This window comes from Mirounga leonina, unplaced genomic scaffold (genome assembly GCF_011800145.1).
Source record: "Mirounga leonina isolate KUSES-001 unplaced genomic scaffold, KU_Mleo_1.0 Mir_151, whole genome shotgun sequence".
Taxonomy (NCBI): Eukaryota; Metazoa; Chordata; class Mammalia; order Carnivora; family Phocidae; genus Mirounga; species Mirounga leonina.
Genome location: NW_023270377.1, coordinates 100,286,358 through 100,311,209, shown reverse-complemented (window position 1 = coordinate 100,311,209; position 24,852 = coordinate 100,286,358). Strand labels below are relative to the sequence as shown.

General features: G+C 36.2%; 1 protein-coding gene across 5 annotated transcripts in view; it reads right to left on the bottom strand.

Annotated features, from left to right (window-relative positions):
• The window catches only part of PTPN4 (protein tyrosine phosphatase non-receptor type 4), a 233,599-nt gene that overhangs the window by 178,107 nt on the left and 30,640 nt on the right, over window positions 1–24,852 (bottom strand). For 3 of the 5 annotated variants that reach the window (XM_035008191.1, XM_035008195.1, XM_035008193.1), the window contains exon 2: window positions 11,076–11,230. In XM_035008191.1, the coding sequence (XP_034864082.1) occupies window positions 11,076–11,213 (138 nt within the window). In that variant the 5' untranslated portion in view covers window positions 11,214–11,230. Of the gene's footprint in view, window positions 1–11,075; window positions 11,252–12,383; window positions 12,645–24,852 lie in introns of those variants that run through there. The other 2 variants (XM_035008192.1, XM_035008194.1) reach the window with 2 other exon arrangements.

Sequence of the window (24,852 nt, the reverse complement as noted above, 5' to 3'; positions counted from 1 at the left end):
CAATTTGCTATACTGTACATGCAATGCATGCATATATGCAAGACCAGGGTTGTTTTATTTTGGAAGCATAATTAAGTCTTATTTTAGAAAAGAATGTTAAATAAGGACAAAGACTCAAATAAGACTAAATGGATGCTACCTTTAATACATAACCAAATTTCTAATATATAGATACTAAACTATCTAATTTTGAGTTAGGAATAACATTCAAAATGGGTACAGAGATGAGAAGCAAGTTCTTTTCTACAGTACTGTGATCAGCAAAGTCCATCCACCAACACCAACCCACACCAACCCCTGGGCAGAGGGTCATACTGGGCATCAAGGATTCCTCCAGGGGATTCTTGGTTTCACAGGAGACTCAGAACAAAGAATTACCCAGGTGAAGGGATTAGGTAGTGGTGCATCAGAGAAGGAGTCATGTAGCTTACCTATATGGTAACAACTACACCTCTGTGGTCACCAACACCATTCCAATGAATATTGAAAGCATGTTTTCAAGTTTTAGCACAGAAACAGAGCTATGACATATATCCTTTCTCAAAGAACAGGACTCAAGTAGCTGAGAAGGGCATGCTATTCAACTTCAGGAAAGGCACACAGAGCAAAAGAGAGGAAGTAGACCCCAAGCTAACCACCTAGTTTCATCAAATTACTCACGGTAACCTGTGGCCTAGACAAACAGACTTACATTCAGTACAATACAAAAAAAAAAAAAAAACAAAAAACAGTATAATGGCAAAAACATTTAAATGATTATTCCCTCAAAGAATATGAGATAAGTGTGTTATAATATGTTATAATATAATATAAGTGTGATAATAAAATAGTGTGTTACCAGGTCTGTACTCCATATATACTGTTAGTATGGAGATGAACAGTGTGGGCTAAAATATTTAAGAATTAATCTGAAGATGCTGGATATATAAACTACAAACATAAGATAGTTAAATAATGAAGAACTGATCAGCCAAACAAAGTTTCTCTGATAATAGGTGAGCCCAGACCAAGTAGGGTTAAGGTGCTTCTCAAATGTGGCAGATGACTTGAGTTGAAATCTTCTAAAATAACAAACCCAATGGCCCACATGCCTAGGGCTTCATCTTTGGAAAGCAAGTGCCATTTTATCCCTGTCACCAAATCAATATATCTCAGACTAACTTGATTTTATAGAGTGCATACATTCACCATTATTATTTACCATTATTAACTGAGATCTGAGTTTTTCCATTTGGCTCAACTGAATATTGGACAAAGAACACAGCCAGCAAATATGTTAACTATTTCATATCAAAATCCACTATTATATAATGAGATATATTTTCACATTTTAAAACAATCAGGATTTTCAGTTCTTGTCATGACGGAGTAGCTAATGTTGGGATACCCTCCTGCTATAAACATCTATAAAAGCTGGACCAAATATACAAAAAATGAAAAAAACAAAAAAGCCTATTTGCAGGCCTTAGACAATAACCACCACAGCACTATGATCCTTGATAGAAGAGAAGCAGATAAATCAAATCCCATATTCACACTGGCTTTCTCCATAAGGGCATTTCCCAAATCATGGTATAGAGAAAGAGAGCCCAAACAGTGTAGCAGTCCCGCTGGAAGAGAAGACTACAATTACTGCTTGAGACTGCTACGGTAGCTGGATTGGGGGGCAGATTATTAGAGAGGAAAGAGCCGGGAAAAAAAAAAACAGTTACAAAAATCTATATGAAAATTCCCATCTGGGGGGCACCTGGGTGGCACAGTCAGTTAAGTGTCAGACTTGGTTTCAGCTCAGGACGTGATCTCAGGGTTGTGAGATGGAGCCCCATGTTGGGCTCTCCACAGAGCATGGAGTCTGCTTAGTTTCTCTCTCCCACTCTCTCAAATAAATAAATGAAACTTAAAAAAAAAAAAAAAATCCCCTCCAGTTGTCATCTGCCTCCTAGGCTGTGCATGCACAGGGTTAGACTCCTAGAAGCCTAGAAGAGAACAGCTACTGGAAGGCTCTTAGCTAAACAAAGATTTCAGAGCTTGCACAGTTTTGAATAAAGGAAGTACAAACTAGTCAGAGGAGAGAGACCTTGATGAATACCACAGGTGTTTAGGTGAGACCCTAGATAATCCAAGCCCTAAAAATAAAAACACAGTTGAAACAGACTTACCTTAACAAAGCCTAAAACTAAACTTCAGAGAATCAAAGTGACCCACTGGCAATTTAACTGCCTGCCAGAATAAAATGCAATTTTACTTAGAGGAAGATAACAATCCAGAGCTTCTATAACAGGGGTCAGCAAACCTTTGCAGTAAAGAGCCAGAAAGTAAATATTTTTACATTTTGAGGGTCACAGTCTCCACTGCACATTCTCTTAAAACAAAATCAAACCTTTAAAAAAGTAAAAACCATTCTTAGCTCATGGGCCACACAATAGCCACCAGGCTGGATTTGGCCCATGGGCCAGTCTGCTGTCCACTACTCCACATTACACTCACAATATCCATCATACAATGCAAAATTAGTAGATATGTGAAGCAGGAAAAGTGTTTGATAATCAAGAAACAAAACAGTCAACAAAAACAGACATAGGAGTGATCTACATATTGGTCTTATATAAGAGCTTTAAAATAACTATGACTACATATTAAAGACAACACAGTCAGAATATAGAGAATAGATTAAAATAGGATATATTTCATCACTAGAGAATTAGAGTCTGAAAATGATCACACAGATATTCTAGAACTGCAAAATATGTGAAATAGAGGAACTCCCTGAATAGGTTTAGTAGCAGAATAAGCACAGGGAAAAAACCCCACAGAATTCGCACATGCAAAGACAGATTAATAGCTATTCAAAGGACAGAAAAAAATTATAAGCAAAACAGAACATATGTTAGATGTGGGATGCAGTCAAACAATCTAATATATATGTAACTGGCATACAGAAGGAAAGAAGAGAAAATAGGTCAGAGGCAATATCTGAATCAGTGAAGGATGAGAACTTTTCAAATGTTCTAAGATACCAACCTACAGATTCAAGGAGGTCAGTAAATACCAAGCAGGATAAACACACACATACAAAACCATATATACCTATATTACAGACAGGGGACTAAAAAAAATCAAAGAAAGAGAAAAATCTTAAAAACAAAGGAGGAAAGGACCTCTCTCTTGTCCTTCAGTAGAACACAGTAAAAATGAAAGATGACTTCTCAAGAGAAATATGAAAGCCAATGAAGTGGCATCTTCAAACTACCGAAGGAAAAAAACCTATCAACACAGAATTCTATACTCAGCAAAAATATCCCCCAGAACATAAGGAATAATAAAAGTTGAAAGAATCTGTCATAAACAGACCTTATTTAAAAAAATAATAAAAGAAGTTCTTTAGGATGAAGGAAGATGATTCTAAATGGAAGCATGGATACATAAGAAATGAACAACTGCAGAGAGTATAGATATAAAGACAAATATAACAGACTACTGATTGTTTAAAGCAATAAAACCAATGTCTTACAGGGTTTATAACATATGAGGAGGATGTTAAAATAGATAATAATAGCAAAAAAGTAGGAGGTGGGTAAATGGATTTAAACTGTTTTAAGGTTTTTGTATTTGAGGGGGAACATGCTAGAAGTAGTAAAGGTAGACTTTGCTAAGTAAAGACACATTTTGCAATTTCTAAGGTAATCACTAAATGTCTGATATGAAAAGATTAACCCAAAAAAGCTAATAAAGGAAATACAACAGAAGCAGGAAATACTTAGAGGGGCACAAAAGAATCTGTTTGTTTGTTTGTTTTGATGAGGGAAGTATTCAATGACTTAATTTGTGGTACTTCCACAGATATATACATATGAAAACATTCTTTGAGTTTTATACTGAAGATCTATGCACTGTACAATATATATCATGCACATGGTAACAACAACAACAACAAAAGCCTATATATAAGTTCCAGGGCATATGAAGACTGATCTGCCGTACCTTTCTAAACAGAATCCAACATATCTCCCCAAAACTTAATGGTTTACAGCTACTTTCACAATTATTTTTTCCCATAATATATACTGGGTACTCAATAATTACTATCATTAAATGGGTATATGAACAACCCACAATTTTATCTAATTTACTGTACAACTGCCAAGATAATAAATTCCTGATTCTCAAAACTATAAACTTAACAATTGTTTTCTTCTTTACTTTTTAAGAATAAACTGGCATTTTTACAATTTCTGTTTAAATGTATTTTTAATCAATATTGCCAGGAAACACACTAGGTGTTGGAAACAGTACATAGACCCAGTACACAAATGAAAATATATATAAAGCAATTAGCATATTGCTATTTTATGGAATTTTAATTATAATATTCTTCTAAGAAAAATCTGTAACTACAGAATAGATTAAATCTATTAAATCACAAGCAATAGAAGAAAGAATCAACCATTCTAAATGTATGAGTCAGTCACATAAATAAGTACTTCACAAATATTTTATTCTGAGCATTCTATGCAAGGCAAATATTATTCTCCTTTAACAAATGAAGAATCTAAAACACTAACTTGTGTATAATCACAAAGCTAGTAAGTCTTCAAACTAAAGACTTACAAATTCATCACTGGATAACTGTCCAGGAATTTCTCAGTAGAAGTAAATGTCATTATCAGTAACAAATTTATACATGACAAATGTGATACAAGACCTAAGAACTATATATATACCTCATGAAACATAGCAGCATTAAAGAAAAAAGAAACAAACAAGAAATAAGATAATCTTAACTGTGCATAATTATAAACCTGATTAATAAAGAGTTTTCTAGTGCTTAATATAATATAGTTTGGGGAAAAAAATTTAAAGAAAAGCCTTAAAGATCTATGATATATTACAATGTTTGAATTTTCAAACACTATGGTAATTGGCAAATTATCACATATTCTTGCACTAAAGAAGACCAGTTGCATTTTAATATGTGATTTTAATTAAAAAATCTTGGTAAATAGTAAATTCTCCTTCAGGGTAGACATTGTTGAAAATCAATCTTAGAGATGTCAAGGTTAAACAAGGAAGACTGGACACAAATGTTTGCTCAAGACACACTAAAGTAACAGTAAAGACAGTAATCAAAGTGAGTCTATACAAGTAACCGTCTCCTCCATGACCATCTCTACACCCCCCTTCCAAATACCCATCACTCTAAAAACCAGAAATTTAAATTTCAGCTCATTTTTACTGAGCTGAAAACAGGGAAATCTACATTAAGTGTAAGTCTACATACTCAAGAGTTGAGAGCTCTCCAGTCCCTTTCTCTCATTCAGTTCTATGAAGACCCAGCAAGGCTCCATAAACTCCAGGTAGATGATAGGAAGTTTTCTCTCCAGGGAAAAGAAATACTGAACTAACCAAATATTATTACATAACTATTTTGTTTATTGAAAAGATAACAGGAAGTATCTGTGTATGGAGCAGGGAAAAGAAGTATAAGAGATCTAAAGTCTCATCCTTCAAAGTCAATACAGAATATGAACAAAAAAGGCAGAAAAAAACAGAAATAATATAAGCATGTTTCTTACAACCATAGTACTAAATATGAGAGAAAAACTAAATGTGTTGAATGCGGTTTTTTCTAAGGCAGGAATCTGCTAGGTTTTGTTATAAACATTTTAAAATCTATTTGGTGTTTTAAATTATATACATGAGGGGCACCTGGGTGGCTCAGTTAGTTGAGTGCCCAACCCTTAGTTTTGGCTGAGGTCATGATCTCCTGGGTCAGAGGATCAAGCCCTGCATTGGGCTCTGTGCTCAGCAGGGAGTCAGTTGAAAGAGTCTCTTCCTTTGCCCCTCCCCCCACTCACTCCCTCTTTCTTCCTCTAAAATAAATAAATTTTAAAAAAATCTTGGGGTGCCTGTGTGGGACAGTTGGTTAAGCCTCCAACTCTTGGTTTCGATCTGGGTCGTGATCTCAGGGTCAGTCGTGAGATTGAGCCCTGAGTCAGGCTCAGCATGGAGTCTGTTTGATATTCTCTCTCCCTCTCCCTCTACCCCTCCTTGCTTGTGCGCTCTCTCTCTCTAAAATAAATAAATCTTTAAAAAGTCTTTTTTGGGGGGCGGCTGGGTGGCTCAGTCATTAAGCATCTGCCTTCGGCTCAGGTCGTGATCCCAGGGTCCTGGGATCGAGCCCCGCATCAGGCTCCCTGCTCCACGGGAAGCCTGCTTCTCCCTCTCCCACTCCCCTTGCTTGTGTTCCTGCTCTCGCTGTGTCTCTGTCAAATAAATACATAAAATCTTAAAAAAAAAAAAAAATTATAAAAAATCTTTTTTTGTTTTTAAAGATTTTATTTATTTGACAGGGAGAGACACAGTGAGAGAGGGAACACAAGCAGGGGGAGTGGGGAAGGGAGAAGCAGGCTTCCCACAGAGCAGGGAGCCCGACACGGGGCTCAATCCCAGGACCCTGCGGTCACGACCTGAGCTGAAGGCAGACGCTTAATGACTGAGCCACCCAGGCGCCCCAATCTTTAAGAAAATCTTAAATTGTATACATGAATAAACCAATATATGTAAAATAAAACACTTCTGAGGGAATTTGAGTGACATGTAAGTGACAGTATTTTTAAAGGAACTAACATATCAAATTTAAGTAGGGCTGGAAAATAATAATAGTTAAAATGTTGACAAGAAGTGCTAACAGACCTTCTCTCTCTCTCTCTCTCTCTCACACACACACACACACACACACACATTCTCCTGGCTCTGCAATTGCCTTGGTAAGTAACCTAATGACTCTAAACTTATTTTCTCACATATACAATATGTAAAGTCAATGGAACAATAATCAGGGGGAAAAATATCCCTAAAATTCTATCCTCCTTTACAAATATATGACTATAGAGTGATTACAAATAAGTAATGGCGCCTGGGTGGCTCAGTCGGTTGGGCGTCTGACTCTTGATTTCAACTCAGGTCATGATCTCAGGGTCATAAGATCCTGGGCTGGGCGTGGAGCCTCCTTAAGATTCTCTCTCAGGGCACCTGGGTGGCTCAGTCAGTTGGGCGTCGGACTCTTGATTTGGGCTCAGGCCCTGATCTCGGGGTCATAAGATCAGGCCTGTTTTGGGCTCCACCCTGGGCATGAAGCCTGCTTGGAATTCTCTCTCCCTCTCCCTCTGCCCTGACCTCCTCACTCATGCTTGCTCTCTCCCTAAAACAAAACAAAACAAAACAAAACCAAGTAAGTACATTTAGCTAAATTCACCATCCTTATACTCTTAGTTTCCCACCTCAATCCACATCCACCTGCTAACCCTACCTTTGTAACTTGGTTTATACTACTAAATAATAATAATAAATGTTAACATATTATTTAACAGACAAAAAAAGTATAAGGTTCAGCCAATTAAATATTCATCAACCCAAATTATCACACAACTAAAATATGTATTAATTGAATTTCACCTTCTTTCTTTTTTTTTTTTTTTAATTTTTTTTTAAAGATTTTATTTATTTATTGGAGAGAGAGTGAGTGAGAGAGAGCATGAGAGGGGGGAGGGTCAGAGGGAGGAGCAGACTCCCTGCCGAGCAGGGAGCCCGATGCGGGACTCGATCCCGGGACTCCAGGATCATGACCTGAGCCGAAGGCAGTTGCTTAACCAACTGAGCCACCCAGGCGCCCGAATTTCACCTTATTTCAAGAGAAAACAAAATCTATGATTTATGGTATCTTTTGTTAACAACTGAGGTACTGGTATCATTAAAAAATTATCAGTTTTTCTTAAGTACATAAAAATAGATAACAAAGAAAACACTTTAGAGAACAGCTTTAGTACTTTTAAGATAATTTTATTTCCAAAGAGTAAACTGAGGGAGGAGCCCCCGGCAAGTTCAATTAGTAGAGCGTGTGACTCGATCTCAGGGTCTTGAGTTCAAGCCCCATGTTAGGCATGGAGTCTATCTAACATAAAAATTTTTTAAAAATTAAGAAAGTAAACTGAGGGAAAATTCAATGTGGACAAAAATAAAAGCCAAAAAAAAAGAAAGAAAAGAAATTCCTCAATGCATAAGCTTTGTTCCCTGTCTCTGAACAGCATTATCTATGAAGCACCTTAAAATTGTACACTGAGGGGCCCCTGGGTGGCTAAGATGGTTAAGCGTCTACCTTCGGCTTAGGTCATGATCCCAGGGTCCTGGGACTGAGTCCCGTATCGGGCTCCCTGCTCAGTGGAGAGCCTGCTTCTCCCTCTCCCTCTGCTGCTCCCTGCTTGTGCTCTCTCGCTCTGTCAAATAAATAAAATCTCAAAAAAAAAAAAAAAAAAAGGAACTGTACACTGAATAATGTGTGCTGAATAAATTTCCCTTCCATTGATCCTGAGTGTGACCTTGTGATAGCACTGACAAACTGAATGTGGTGGAAGTGATATTATGTGACTTCCACAGCCAGATCACAAAAGGCAATATGGCTACAGCCTGGCTCCCACTCTCTCTATGGATGCTCACCTTTGGAATACAGCCATTGTGCTGTGAAGAAGCCCAGGGCACATAGACAGATCATATAGGTGTTTAAGCCTCAGCTAAGGTCTCAGGTAATAGTCATATGAGTGAATAAACCTTCAAATGATTCTAGCCTCCAGCCTTTGAGTCTTCTAGCTGAGGTATTTAATGGAAACATGTTTTTAGTGATTGACAATGAACTCAAAGACATGAGAGAAAAAACACACTCCATAGGCTGGCTATAGTAAAATAAATGGTTGTGCCAAAACCACAGTGAAACTGGAACTTCAAACTGAAGCAATGCTAATAAGCTTATCTCAATCCTGTGTCTACAACAGAGAAAGAAAAAAAGGAACTAATGAGGTTGCATCAACTCCTTTATTACATCACTTTCTCCCAGGAAAATATATAGAAAAGGTTTTGATGAGATGAATACCAGATGGAAAAAAAAGCAGACTTTGGCAACAATAAACATGTCATTTCTGGTACAGAAATCTTTCAGGGAAGGGAATGATTCCAAAGCTAAGATGTTACAAATCACTGCATGGTAATCTCCAGAGGAAACTGAGCAGTTCTCCTTCCCAGTGAATAGAGAGATGCTGGTGAAACTAGCAGCTGCCCACAGTGGGTACTTCTGAGACTTAATGGTACTTAGTGGACACAGAGAATACCAGAGATTCAAACTGCCCTCTTAATGTGCAGGCTAGATTACATAATGCTGTACAGATTGTAAACGGCATAACCAGAGAGCCATATGCATAGATTAAAATATGCAGCATCTACACAAAAGTACAAAGCAACTCGGACATTCTGAATGACTTGGGTCCAAATACCGAGAGGAATAAATATACTACTTATCCAACAGTCAATTTCTCATATTGTTCCTCTTAAGTTTGTTGATGACCTGTAGTAATGGTAGAGAAAGTTTCTAGTATCATATAATATTTATCATTCTAGTAGTGATGCACTCAATTGTATTAGAACTGATATTTACATATATATAATAAATAAAAACCCATAAATATATTAAATATGTCTCTCTAAAAGAGCAATTCGTACACTGCTTACTATATTGAAAAATACAACATTCCATTATTAACTAAAGTGCCCAACAGAAAATATCTTGCTAGATGGGAACCACAGCAAATCCGTCTGCAATATTTTTAGAAAAATACAAAACTGTAAGTTAAAATGAAAAGTAAATAATAATTAATATTAAGAATTATTATTTAACCCCCCCCAAAAAGAATTTTAATGAGTCAAAAACAGGAAAGGGGCTTATTTTCTTGTATCAATTCCTAAAACATGAGTTTCCATTAACTAAAAATTTTTATGAAGAATTCTCTTCACTGAGTATTATCCCTTGTTGATAACCTATACTACCTATCTATTAACAGATGACAGAATACAAAAAAAAATTAAAGCTTAACATTTTGGAAAAGCACATTAGTTGGGTATGTTAGATAATACCCTTAAAGGTACTACTCTACAGTCCCTTTTCCAATGTGAAATGGCCTGGAGTTTCACTAAAAAAAAGATAAATTAGCAATCGTGTTATATGGTAATACAGAAAATTTTAAGCTTTGGAAATTGGTAAAAGAAAGAAGATTAGTATTTTATTTTCCCCAACTTTACTGACATAAAATTGACACATGACATTGTGTAAGTTTAAGGTGTACGACAAGGGTGTGTTCCTTGTCTTGGAATGTTCACAGTAATGTGACTGACAAGAGCCCGAAGTATAAAAAATCCAAATATACACCAATAGTAAACTGGACAAGTAAATGGAGACAAAAAAATGATTAAGTAAATTGTGGTGTATTCATACACTAGAGTACTATACAGCAATGAAAATGAACCAACAACTGTTAGCATACCCAGGGTGAAACTCCCAATAATGTTAAGCAAATTAAGATAGATATAAATAGGATGAACAAATATTTGTTGAATAAATATTTCAGACAAGACTCAGATAAGATCAGGACTGTCCTTTATCTTTGTTTAGCAAGTTTTATTCACAGACAATACAAGAAAGATTACAAACAAGATGTATAAATTATTTAAGAGAACAAATTCCTTTCAAGCACCTCAAGCACATTTATAAAAACCACCCACATACTACTGATCTGCTCCACTAATCATAATGCACTGTTCATTTGTCAACTTCTTGAAAGACCCAATTTATTTTTATTTATCTATTTTAATTTAAGTCTCTCCTTTTTTTTTAAAGATTTTATTTATTTGACAGAGAAAGAGATAGCAAGAGCAGGAACACAAGCAGGGGGAGTGGGAGAGGGAGAAGCAGGCCTCCCGTCGAGCAGGGAGCCCGACGTGGGGCTCAATCCCAGGACCCTAGGATCATGGACTTGAGCCAAAGGCAGACACCTAACAACTGAGCTACCCAAGCGCCCCCTGAGACCCAGTTTAAATCAGAACTTATACTAGAAGCTTAAAAACCCATATACTAATAAAAAGACTTTCTTCATTGAATAAGGCTTTTCAAACTATACTACAATTAAACAGTTACAGTTTTAAAATATAATCTAAACTCAGAAATTACTAAAAGAAAAAAGACATAAAATACTTACATTAACTTTGAAAGCTTGTACAGTGTTATCCAGAAGAAGGATGTTGCAAACCACCTCCGTATGCTGTCTGTCTCGGGCCAACTCTGATGCTCGTACATTGTAGGTTCTGCCAGCAGGCAATCGGAAACGCGAGGTCATTACTGTCCACACTCGGTCTAAGTTGAAAAAAACATTCACTAAATAAAAAAATAGTTGAAGATACTTAGCAGTTTAAAACACCAAGGTTATTACATAATCTTCAACTAACACAAGTAAAAAGCAGTTATAACTTTTGAAACACCAATAAAAACTGTAGGTATAAAAAAAAAGATACTGTATATAATTCATCATTTAAACTAAAATTCAAACTGCCTGGAAGAGCTTTATTTTGAACTGTTCCATTGAGAAGAAAATACACAATTGTTCAGGAAGTCATAATCCAATTCAAAATATATAAATTTGGGAATAGCCAAAAAAGGGGTAGGCGAATATGCTACCTTAGGAAGTTGGGACATTACTCACTGATGCAAATATTTAAAAACACTGTAGAACAGCAACAGGAGGGAACACTATTTACCTCTAAAGGACCCTTACCTTTACTAAACTTAAGATTTGGGGGAAACATGGGAGTTTGGTCAATTTTTTTAAATACAATAATACTCTTTATTTTAATTATCCTCAAATTTAAATGAATTCTAATAGGATTATTCTTATTATTCTCAAGAAAACAAAAACAAAATAGAAAACATAAGGCTACAGATCTTTGCTTCTCAATTTTTAACCTAAGAGGGAAAAAATGACATTGCCTATAAAATCTGAACAGATAATACACTGATATCAGCAATACCTGAAGTTAAAAGGCAATGAATAGGGGGGGTAGGGAGGGGGAGGGTGGAAAAGGCAATGAAGATGTAGCTTTGAAGTTCTGAAAATTATATGAAAAACAGAATTACATACCAAAAAAATTAGCATTCATATGGGAGAATAAAGCTAAAGATATTTTCAGACATTCAAGGATTCAAAGTTTAAAATCCACAAAACTTCCCTCTTAAAGACAATTAAAGAGAGGAAATAAAATATATTAGAAACACAAGTATACAGAACTTTTAAATAAGTAGTAAGAAATTTGAATAATGAGTAAGCAAAAAATAATAAAAAGAAACACCAGTTCAAATCAGTGGTATTCAGTAACTGCAGCTGACATCACAGACTGTTCATGTCAAAAAGATTAAAGCTATAAGTAAAAGTCAGTGCTACACAAGTATGAGAATTGTATAAGGAAAACAGCTTTAGCAGTTGACAAAGAGGGGCTAGCCAAGTAAGACTCACCAATTAAAAGATAGGGATTGGTGGTTTCTGGTTCCACATGTTAAGAGCTTGCAAGTCTCCACTCCACTTTAACAAGTAAAAAGTAGAACAGACTGGAAAATCACCAAGGCTGCTTGGATTCATGAGAGAGAGAAGACAAAGGGCAAACCGCTGCCCCCAAGACTGAAGAGACAGGCCAATACAAAGGGTCTCAAGGAGAGACTCACAAACAGAAACCACCAGGGGAGCCAGTACACGATTAGGAAAATCTGAACTGTAACTGGCGAATTGCAGGAGGCTCAATGTGGACAATGCTGAAAGTTAAAAACTCCAGGGGGCCCAGTCATAGGAGGACTCCCACAATATGGAATCCAACTAGATTCCCACAGTAAATATGGAGAAAAGTAGCCTTAAGCCGGGGATGAACATTTCACACACACACACACACACACACACACACACACCAAGACAATTATTGAATATACCAGAGCACTCTGGTTTTTTTTTTAAGATTTTATTTATTTATTTGACAGAGACAGCGAGAGCAGGAACATAAGCGGGGGGGGTGGGAGAGGGAGAAGCAGGCTTCCCGCTGAGCAGGGAGCCCGATGTGGGGCTCGATCCCAGGACCCTGGGATCATAACCTGAGCCGAAGGCAGACGCTTAACGACTGAGCCACCCAGGCGCCCAGCACTCTGTTCTTCTTAACAACACCTGCCCTTAGGAGAAATTAGTTAACCAAAACCTGGGGCAAAGAAAATACTCAACTCCAGCTGACTCTAGCCTTCCAGTGGGAGAATGGAAATAACCAACTCCAGACCACTTTAGCCATCCTGTCCCATCTAAAAGGGGGAAAAAACCTGAGAAACCCTGTGACATTCATAGTCCAGAGGCATAGGTTCACTAAAACATTGAGGCTTAACCAGAGGATTACAGAACGCTTTTCCTCCCTACACTACTAAAGGCCTATTTACATCAGTTCCTCTTAACACAACATCATGCCTGCCTATCAAGAAAAATTTACAGGGGTGCCTGGCCGACTGTCAGTAGAGCATGAGACTCTTGATCTCAGTGTTGTAAGTTCGAGTCCCACGCTGGGTATAGAGGTTACTTAAAAATAAAATCTTAAAAAAAAAAAAATTAGACGGCATACTAAAAAAGGCAAAAAAGCACAATTTGAAAGAAAAAGCAAGCATCAGAACCAGACATGAAAGGGATGTTGGAATTATCACACACAATTTAAAACAACTGTGATCAATATGCTAATGCTCTAATGGACATTGTAGACAGCATGCAGGAACAGATGGGCAATGTGAGCACAGAAATGGAAATCTGAAGAAAGAACCAAAAAGAAATGTTACAGGTAAAGAACACTGTAAGACATGAAGAATGCTTTCTGATAGACATGTATTGGGCACAACAGAGGGAAGAATCTCTGAGCTAGAGGATATATCAAGAGAATCGTCAAAAATCGAAAAGCAAAAGGAACAAAGACCGAAAAAAAACAAAAACAAAAAAACCAGAACACCTAAACTCTGTGGGACAAAAAAAGGTGTAAAATAGACATATGAAAAGAATAGAGGGGAAGAAAAGAAAATATATTTGAAACTATCAATAATGACTGAGAGTTTCCCCAAATTAATGTCAGACATCAAACCACAGATCCAAAAAGCTCCAAGAACACCAAGAAGGAAAAATGTCCAAAAAACCTACCTATACCTAAGCATATCACTTTAAAACTACAAATCAAAGATTTAAAAATCCTGAAAGAAGTCAGAGGAAAAAACAGCTTACTTATTGAGGAGCAAATATAAGAATACATAGGACTGGGCGCCTGGGTGGCTCAGTTGGTTAAGCGACTGCCTTCGGCTCAGGTCATGATCCTGGAGTCCCGGGATCGAGTCCCGCATCGGGCTCCCTGCGGAGCAGGGAGCCTGCTTCTCCCTCTGCCTCTGTCTCTCTCTCTCTCTCTGTCTCTCATGAATAAATAAATAAAATCTTTAAAAAAAAAAAAAAAAAAGAATACATAGGACTACTTAAGCATGCAAACAAGAAGAAAGTAAAGTGAAATATTTAAAATGTTGAGGGGAAAAAAAACCCTAGAGACCTAGAATTCTATATCCTACAAATCGTCTTTCAAAAGAGAAAGAAATAAACAGTTTCTCAGACAAAAAAATGGGGGGAAGGATTTGTTGGCAGTGCACCAGCCTTGCAAGATATTTTAAAAGAAGTTCTTTAGAGGGAAGTAAAATAATAGACATCAAAACTCAGATCTACATAAAGAAAAGTATCAAAGAAGGAATAGACATGATGTGATGAGCAGTGGGTGTTATACATAACTAATGAATCATTGAACACTACACACCTTAAACTAATGATGTACTATATGTTGACTAACTGAACTTAACAAAAAAAAATGTTAAAAAGAAGGAATAGGTGAATGTTATTTTAAAACTTTTATTTTTCTTATCCTTAACTAATCAAACAGATAACAGTACAATACCCTCTACTTCAGTGTGGCAAAGACTTAAGAAATTTGATGAGATTTTTCCTTCCACAATTAGGTGAAGGGTGAGGATTTTGCAGATGTGATTAAAGTCCTAAGTCAACTGAGTAAATCAAAATAAAGAGTACCCTTGGTGGGCCTGACTTAGGTGGAAGCCCTTAAAAAATTGGGAACTTCCTGAAGTAAAAGAAATTCTACTGCTGGCTTTAAAGACATGGTCTGCCATGTTAGGAAATGACCTGTGAAAGGGGCCTCTAGGAGCTGACAGCCAGCGAAAAACTAAAGACCTCAGCCCTACATTTGATTGTATTCATCAATAATCACATGAGCTTGGAAAAGAACCCAGGCTCCCAAAGTTTGGTCAACATCTAGACTGCAACTATGTGAGATGCAACCAAGCTGCATCCATCCTCCTGACCCACAGAAACTGGAAGAAAATAAATGTGTTGTTTTAAACTGCCAAATTTGAGGTTATTCATTACACATCAATAGAAAACTAATACACATTTCACAATGGTACTACTCAATCAAGAAATATTCACCAGAGATAGAAAATATGAAACAATGAGGCACCTGGGTTAAGCATCTGACTCTTGATCTCAGCTCAGGGCTTGATCTCAGGATCATGAGTTCAAGCCCTGCACTGAGCTCCACACTGGGCATGGAGCTTACTTAAAAAAAAAAAAAAAAAAGCAAAAAACAGAAAGAATCTTCAAATAGAACTATTATAAAGACTATAAACTTACTGATTAAAAGCATTAAAAATATAAATGGATTTTCTCTAATACAAAGACTTATTGTAAAGCCAAAAAGAAAAAAGAAAACACGAAGCAACACACAATCATCTCTTTGTGCATGTTCCACTCTTGCTTCTAATGGATATATGTATTTCTCTTCTCCCCAACCCTGCCTTCCCTTCACCTGGGGTGAATGGTCCAGATAAAGAAAGTGGGCAAAGACCTAAGAAATTCATAAATAACAGCAGAATCAGCAAATTAGTTTTAGCAGTAGGGGGAGCTACCAAAAAAAGAACACTGGTTGATGTTACAAAGGTATCCCAATGTCAAAGAGTGGTACAGGAATGACAAGATACCAAAGATATTCTGCCAAAATCAGTCTTCCCCATTTACTGGCACATTTACTTCTGACATTTGCACTTGAACCTAGATTAATGGTTTAATTGAAATTTTTCTTTTTTCCTTTTTTTGTTTCAATGAAATTTCTATGTAACTCACCCAGATACTTTCATATGAGATTCTTCCACAGTCTTGAAAATTATCTACCTTAAAGATACATACCACTTGACAAATGGCACAATTATGCCAGTGACAACCTAATTGCCCATAAGTGATAAGAAATAAGATAATAAGCCAAATAAGTCTAGTCAGAATTTCCAATACATCTTGAAAACACACTCCTGAAAGGTTATGAGCATCTTAATATATGACATCTGGCTGGCAGATAAGTGTCTGCTTTTCTCAGAAGAGACACCTTTTCCTAGAGCACTTCAAACTTTTTCTATTCACTTACGAGAGCAAAATATTCTTTTAGAGATGCTAAGAGAACATAACTGTTTAAAGTCCCAACTGAGCAAAATATCAAATATTTCTAGGGGGCTCTTCTGATCATCCTCCATGCTACATAGAAACTTCCAAAAAGTCATTGAAGGAGACTATATGAACAAAGAAAGACTATCCATTTTTAAAAACTCTTTAATTACTTTTCTCCTTTATGACTACATAGTCTAGTTTATGTTATCTCACACAACTCTCTAATTGCTTTCTAAGGACAGCTTTATTTATTTATCATGCTTTATTTTTTTTTAAAGTTTATTTATTTATGTATGTAATCTTTACATGGGACTCGAACTCACAATTCCAAGATCAAGAGTCGCATACTCTTCTGACTGAGCCAGCCAGCTGCCCTTTATGCTTTAAATATTATAATTTTATTGTGAATATTATTTACAAAGTGAAGTGCAAACAGCACTTTTCAATATTTTGAAAATTAATTATTAACGTTAAGCAAATACTGTATTGGGTATTACTTCCATTTCTGGCAAAAATAAACAAACAACACTCAGTAGCCTTTCCACAGATATGTAGTTATTTAGAAAACTGAGTCACATGTTTTTAGGGACTACCCAAATCTACTCTTGGACAACATACTTAGCTAAACATATCCTGAAAGTAACCCATCTACTGGTTCCACGTTTAAACAGGTTTAGTAGATTATAAGTAAGGTTAAAAGCCACTGTTCTTTACAGACCAGAAAAACCTAAACTTGGCTACCCTAAGTAGGAAATATTCAAACAAAGAGCACTCATAACAAGGCAATAGAAAATTATAATTAACATATGCAAATGTTCTTATAATAGAACAAAATGTACCTACCCTCTATCCTCACAATCTCATATTCCTTATATTTATGTTCATGAATAAAATTTTTTTCAGATTTTTATGTTTTAATTTTTTATTTTTAAAGATTTATTTTTTATTTATTTTAGAGAGAGAGTGAGCAAGCACGCAAGTGGAGGGAGGGACAGAGAGAGAGGGAGAGAATCTCAAGCAGACACCCCACAGAGCACACAGCCCAACTTGGGGCTCAATCTCACAACCTTGAGAACACGATCTGAGCGGAAATCTAGAGTCGTAAGCTTAACCAACTGAGCCACCTGGGCGCCTTTTTAAATTACACAACAAAGCTTTATATACAACCTCAAGTAGCTATTAATACCAAAATGTTCTTCTCAACCTCAAGTCACTAACAATAATGGGCAGAAAGTATTTAAGATAACGTTAACTTTAAAAGGATAAATCTGCATTGCTAAGATCAACTACAGAAATGCACTATCTATTCTAAATATTCAACACTCTTAAATGTGGATTGTCACAAGATGTTGGCCTCCCATAACTTACAATAAAACCTTACTAGTTTACACACTACTAATTAAGAGCTTTAAATAACTTTGATTATTTGATGTTATGCTCTAAACTTTGAGAAAAAATTCATTAATAGTAATCTTTAAATTTTTAAAAATATTCTTGAAGAGAACAGACATTTCTTCAAAGAAGACATATAGATGGCCAAGAGACACATGAAAGATGCTCATCATCACTTACCATAAAAGAAATGCAAATCAAAACTACAATGAGATATCACCACACATCTGTCAGAGTGGCTAAGATCAACAACACAAGAAACAACAGGTATTGGTGAGAATGTGGAGAAAAAGGAACACTCATACACTGTTAGTGGGAATGCAAATTGTTGTAGCCACTGTGGAAAACAGTATGGAGGTTCCTCAAAAAGTTAAAAATACAACTGGCCTACAAGCCAGCAATCACACTACTGGGTATTTACCCAAAGAATAGAAAAACACTAAATCAAAGGGATATATGCACCCCTATGCTTATAGGAGCATTACTTATACTAGCCAAATTATGGAAGTAGCTCAGGTGTCCATAGACTGATGAATGGATGAAGAAGAGGTAACACACATACACACACACACACACACATACTGGAATATTACTCAGCCATAAAAAAATGAAATCTTGCCATTTGCAACATGGATGAAGCTAGAGTATAATCCTAAGCAAATAAGTCAGAGAAAAGACAAATACTATATGATTTCACTCATATGTGGAATTTAAGAAACAAAACAAACGAGCAAAGGGAAAAAAAGAGAAAGACAAACCAAGAAACAGACTCTTAATTACAGAGAACAAAGTGATGATTATCAGAGGGGAGTTACGTGAGGAGATGGGCGAAATAGGTGATGGGGATAAAGGAGTGCACTTGCTGTGATGAGCACTGGGTGATGTATGGAATTGTTAAATCACTATTTTGTACACCTGAAACTAATTTACACTGTATATTAACTAACTGGAATTAAAATAAAAACTTAATAAAAAAATATTTCTTGAAGGGAAAAAAAACCTTAAAAGAACAGAGTTTTATATACATGAACCTGAAAAATATCCTTCCCATTAAAAAACGTTAGGAATATTTTTTTTTAAAATAAACAGTATTTTATTTTTTTAAAGTAATCTCTCTGCCCAATGAGGGGCTCAAACTCCCAGCCCTGAGATCAAAAGTTGCATGTTCTACCAACAGTGTGTGCCACGCAAGTGCCCCAGAAATAATTTCTAAGCAGATTACCAGTAGATTCAGTCATATGTTCATTCAATCATTCATCAAATATTTGTTAAATTGTGCCAGGCACTGATGTAGGCCCTTGGCATACATCAATGGGGGGAAAAATCAAATCCCTATTCTTATAGAACTTACATTCTAGCATAAAATATTTTATTTGTGTAGCCCTCCTGCAAGCATCCTTCATAAGAAGCCATAAATGCCAAGTAGGCAGAGACTGGTTCTAACATAATTAACATTGTATTTCCCTCCATAACCTTCAATCCCATACCTTATAGGATGCTGGGCAGTGAATAAGTATTCCTTAAAGTGACCAAATGAAAAGTATAAGAAATTAAGTATATATTCTGGGCTATTCTGATCTTGTACATCTTAGAATCTTAGGTCTGAAATACTTGGCTTAGAATCTCAACACTGTTCCCACTACTCAGTTTCTTTAGTATTGAGTTAACTTTCTTGGGTGACTTACACTTAAAGACTTCAGACCTAAAGCATAAATGAACTGTCTGATCAGCTCTTGAGACTTCTCCATAAAATGGTATCTTCAGGCACAAGATTTAGTTACTAATATACTAAATATATTCACACTTCTTGCCACATTTACTTTCATTTCATAAAGCAATAATTCTGTTTGATTTTTGGAGAATTTTATTACTTGAAAATTCTAACTTTGTGAAAAAAAATACGCTAAACCTTCCACGATGTTTTAGAAACAGAAGTTCAAACAAAATTCTCCATTACAGCATTCCTTTTTCATCTGAGAAGTGTTTCAGTAAAATTGATATACGTGTATACATAACTGTTTTCAGTGGAAACGAACCCATCTCTTTAAAAAAAAAATAAAAATAAAAGATTATAGGGGGCGCCTGGGCGTCTCAGTCATTAAGCATCTGCCTTTAGCTCGGGTCATGGTCCCAGGGTCCTGGGATGGAGCCCCGCTCAGGATCCCTGCTCAGCGTGAAGTCTGCTTCTCCCTCTCCCCCTGCTTGTGTTCCCTCTCTCGCTGTCTCTCTCTCTGTCAGAAAATAAATAAAATCTTTAAAAAATAATAATAAGTAAAAAAAGATTATGAATTATGATCTACAAAAATGTTGTCTTTTATACCAAATGCACTAGTACAAATTTAAACAATCTGAAAGACCTAAAATTGTGATAAATCTTTTATGTCTACACACATTAAAAATCTGTACATATTAAGTCAAAAGAGCTGAACATATATGGTGATATTCAAGCTATAAAAATTATGGACACATATAGTTAAGAGACAGAAAAAGCACTTGGGCATATTCACATAATGATTAGTGAATTAAAATTGTGGGATAAAATTGTTTTCTATTTAGAATTCTATTAATGTTAATACAATGTTTTCTGTTCAGCAAAAGTAAGCACATTCTTTCTGACTTTTAACTTCAAAGGACAAAATGGCAAACAGTTTATTTTTCCATCATCATAAATATAGATTAAAGAGTTTAGGTTGTCACAGAAAGAGACAAATGACATGGCTCAGCAGTAGCTAGAAAGTAACAAAAAAGATGAAATGGGTGGTAGAGAATCAAAGGAAGGACAAACAAATCTTCCTCGACCTGATAAAGGACATCTGTGGAAAACACAGTTAACATCATACTTAACACTGAAAAATGGAATGTTTTATGGCTAAAATCAGGAACAAAACAAGGATATCTGGGGTGCCTGGGTGGCTCAGTCAGTTAAGTGGTGGCCTTCAGCTTAGGTCGTGATCTCAGGGTCCTGGGATCATGCCCCTCATGTGCTACCTACTTGGCAGGCAGTCTGCTTCTCTCTCTCCCTCTGCCCCTCCCCGTGCTCCTACATTCTCTCCCATCCCCCAACTCTCTCAAATAAATAAAATATTTTTTAAAATTTAAAAACAAAAACAAGGATATCTATCAGCTCTCACCACTGCTATTCGGAATTGTACTGGAGGTGTGAGTCAGACCAATAAGGCAAAAAAATGAAATACAAGTCACTGAGATTAGAAGGGAAGAAAGAAAACTATCAATATTTGCAGATGACATAACCTTCTACATAGAGAATCTGAAGAAATCTACAAAAAAAGCTGCTAGAACTAATAAGTGAGTTTATAGCAAAGCAAAATGTAAGATCAATATGTAAAAATTAATTATATTTCCACAAACTAGCAACAACCAAAAGTTGTAATTTAAAAACAATATTATTTATCATAGCACTGAAACTGAAAACTTCAAAACACTGCTGAGAGAAATTAAAGAAGAAAATAGTGAAGAGATATGCTGTGTTCACAGGTTAGATGATCTATAGATTCAAGGCAATCTGAATAAAAATCACAGCAGGCTTGCTTGTAGAAACTGACAAACCAATTCTAAAATTTATATGAAAATGAGAGACTTGAATAGAAAATGAAAAGATCTGAATTGAAAATAGTTGAGAGGCACCTGAGTGGCTCAGTCAGTTAAGTGTCTGATTCTTGGTTCCGGCTCAGGTCATGATCTCAGGGGTCGTGAGATCAAGCCCAGCATCAGTTTCCACACTCAGTGAGGAAACTGCTTGAGATTCTCTCTCTCACTCTATTTCTGCCCCTCCCCCTGAGAGCACACACGCACACTCCCCAAGATAAATAAATCTTTTTAAAAAAAGGTGAAAACAACTTTGAAAAGAAACACAAAATGGGAAACTAAATCTACTGATTTTAAGACTCATTATAAGCTACAGAAACCAAGACACTGTACTGGGATCAAGATAAAAAGACAGAGGAATGAAACAAAATAGAATACAGAATAAGACCCACACATATATGAACAACTAAATTTTGACAAAGATATACAGGCACACATCATTTATTGTGCTTGGCAGATACTGAGTTTTTAACAAATTGAAGGTTTGTGGCAATCTTGCATCCAGCAAGTTTATGGTACCACTCTTCTAACAGCATTTGCTCACTTCATGTCTCTGTGTCGCATTTGGTTAATTCTCTCAATATTTCACATTTTTCTTTATTATTATATTTGTTGTAATGATCTGTGAGCAGTCATTACAACTCATTGAAAGCTCAGTAATAACAACTCCCAGCATTTTTTAGCAATGAAGTATTTTTTAATTATGTATTTTTTTTAAAGATTTTATTTATTTATTTGACAGAGAGAGAGACACAGTGAGAGAGCGAACACAAGCAGGAGGTATGGGAGAGGGAGAAGCAGGCTTCCCGCCGAGCAGGGAGCCCGATGCAGGGCTCAAACCCAGGACCCCGGGATCATGACTTGAGCCGAAGGCAGATGTTTAACAACTGAGCCACCCAGGCACATCTAATTATGTAATTTTTAAAAATATTTTATTTATGAGAGAGAAAGAGAGAGAATACAAGCAGACGGAGGGGCAGAGAGAGAGTGAGGGAAAAGTAGACTTCCTGCTGAGCAGGGAGCCCGACGTGGGGCTTGATCCCAGGAGTTTGGGATCATGACCTGAGCCAAAGGCAGATACTTAACCAACTAAGCCACCCAGGCACCCCAAGATATCTTTTTTCTTTTTTTAGAAATAACGTTACTGTACACTTAATAGACCACAGCATAGTGTAAACATAATTTTAATATGCACTAGGAAACCAAAAAATTCATTTGATTTGCTTTATTGCAGTATTTACTTTATTGTGGTGGTCTGGAATGGAACCCACAGTATCTCTGAGGTATGCCTGCAAAAATTCCGTAGACAAAGGCTAGTCATTTCAAAAGATGGCTGAAAATATGCAAAAAAAAAAATGCACTTCAATCCATACCTTGTACTGTATGCAAAAATTAACTCAAAATGGATCAAAGATCTCTGCAGAACCTAACACAAAAATTCTTAAAGAAAGCACAGAAGAAATCCTTGGTGACCCTAGGTTGGGCAAATATTTCTTTTTTTTCTTTAAGATTTTATTTATTTATTTGACAGAGAGAGACACAGCGAGAGAGGGAACACAAGCAGGGGGAGTGGGAGAGGGAGAAGCAGGCTTCCCACTGAGCAGGGAGCCCGATGCAGGGCTCGATCCCAGGACCCTGGCATCATGACCTGAGCCGAAGGCAGACACTTAACGACTGAGCCACCCAGGTGCCCTTGGGCAAATATTTTTTAGAAAAACCACCATAAGCATAACTTTTAAAAGAATAAATTGATATTTTCTAATTCACCAAAATTAAAACATCTGCTTTTCAAAAGACACTGTTAAGAGAATGAAAAGACTAACCGGAGAGTGGGAGCATATATCAGATAAAGGAATTGTATCCAGAATATATAAAGAACTCTCAGAACTCAGTATTAAGAAAACAAAACAACCTAATTTAAAGACAAACAAAAGATTTAAAGAGATACTTCATCAAAGTAGATACGCATATTGCAAATAACCACGCAAAAAGATGCTCAACATCATTAGACATTAGGCCTGTGCAAACTAAAACCGTAACACAATTTCACTACATATTCATCAGGACAGACACAAAACACAGAACACCACCAACTGCTGCCAAAGACAAGAGAAAAATGGATCTCTCATTCATTATATAGTGTTACAACACTGGAAAATAGTTTGGCACCTTCTTATAAATGTGAACCTACTCCAATTCTATGAGTATCCAGGTAACAAATGCAAATGTCCATACAAAGACTTGTATTTGTTATAGCTAACCATTGGAAACAAAATAAATGCCTATTAATAGGTAAATGGATTTATTCACACGTGGTACGTGTTTATTCACCTGTGGTATACAAAGTGGAATACTAGTACATAATAAAATAGAAGTACTGATGTACACAACAATATGGACAGGTTTCAAAATAATTATGCTCAAAGAAGCTAGGTCAAAAAAAGAGAGTATGTACTATATGATTCCATCCATATAAAATTCTAAAAACCACAAAGTAATCTTTGGTGGCAGACAGCAGAGCAGCAGTTGCCTAGGGTCCAGCGGTATGGTGGAAGGGATTATACTAGGGCACAAGGACACTTGGGAGTAATGAGTATGTTCATTATACTGAATGTGGTGATGGTTTTATGGATGTATAAATATGTCAAACTGATCAAATACTATACTTTAAATACATATACAGTTTATACTATTTTACTTGAATAAAACTGCTAAAAACATACAGTCAAACCACTTAAGAGGCAAAATATGTAGAGAATTTTGACATTCTGATTCATAATCTCCTGATTATATAACAAAATTTAATTTAACAATGCACATTTGGACCAGTTTTCTTCATCATGTTAACATGGTTGATTTCTTCTAATAGTGGCAAATGCTGATAATGCAAATTAAAATTTTTAATACTCAGTTTAGATGTCACAACAATTCAGATACAGAGATCGTTCTATACACTACAACCTTAAGACCTGTTATTAAGAAAATAAAGATGACGGAGCGCCTGGGTGGCTCAGTTGGTTAAGTGTCTGCCTTTGGCTCAGGTCATGATCCCAGAGTTCTGGGATCAAGCCCTGCATTGGGCTGTCTGCTCAGTAGGGAACCTGCTTCTCCCTCTCCCTCTGTCACTCCCCCCACTTATGCTCTCTCTCTCTCTCAAATAAGTAAATCTTTAGAAAAGAAAAGAAAGATGATCACTAGATGTTTATTCTCTTTAACCTATTTCTGCCTCATTTCCTTTATCTACAAAAATGTCAAAGTAATAGCACTCACCTTAAATGGTTATTTTAGGGACCACGATATAACACAGGTGGTACACTCTAAGCTGAAATACAAAATGACTAATCTTTAAGTGGTTAATTTACTCCCAAAGAATAATTTATATAATTATATTAAATGGTTCTACAAAGGATAGCCTAAATATAAAGGAAACAACTTT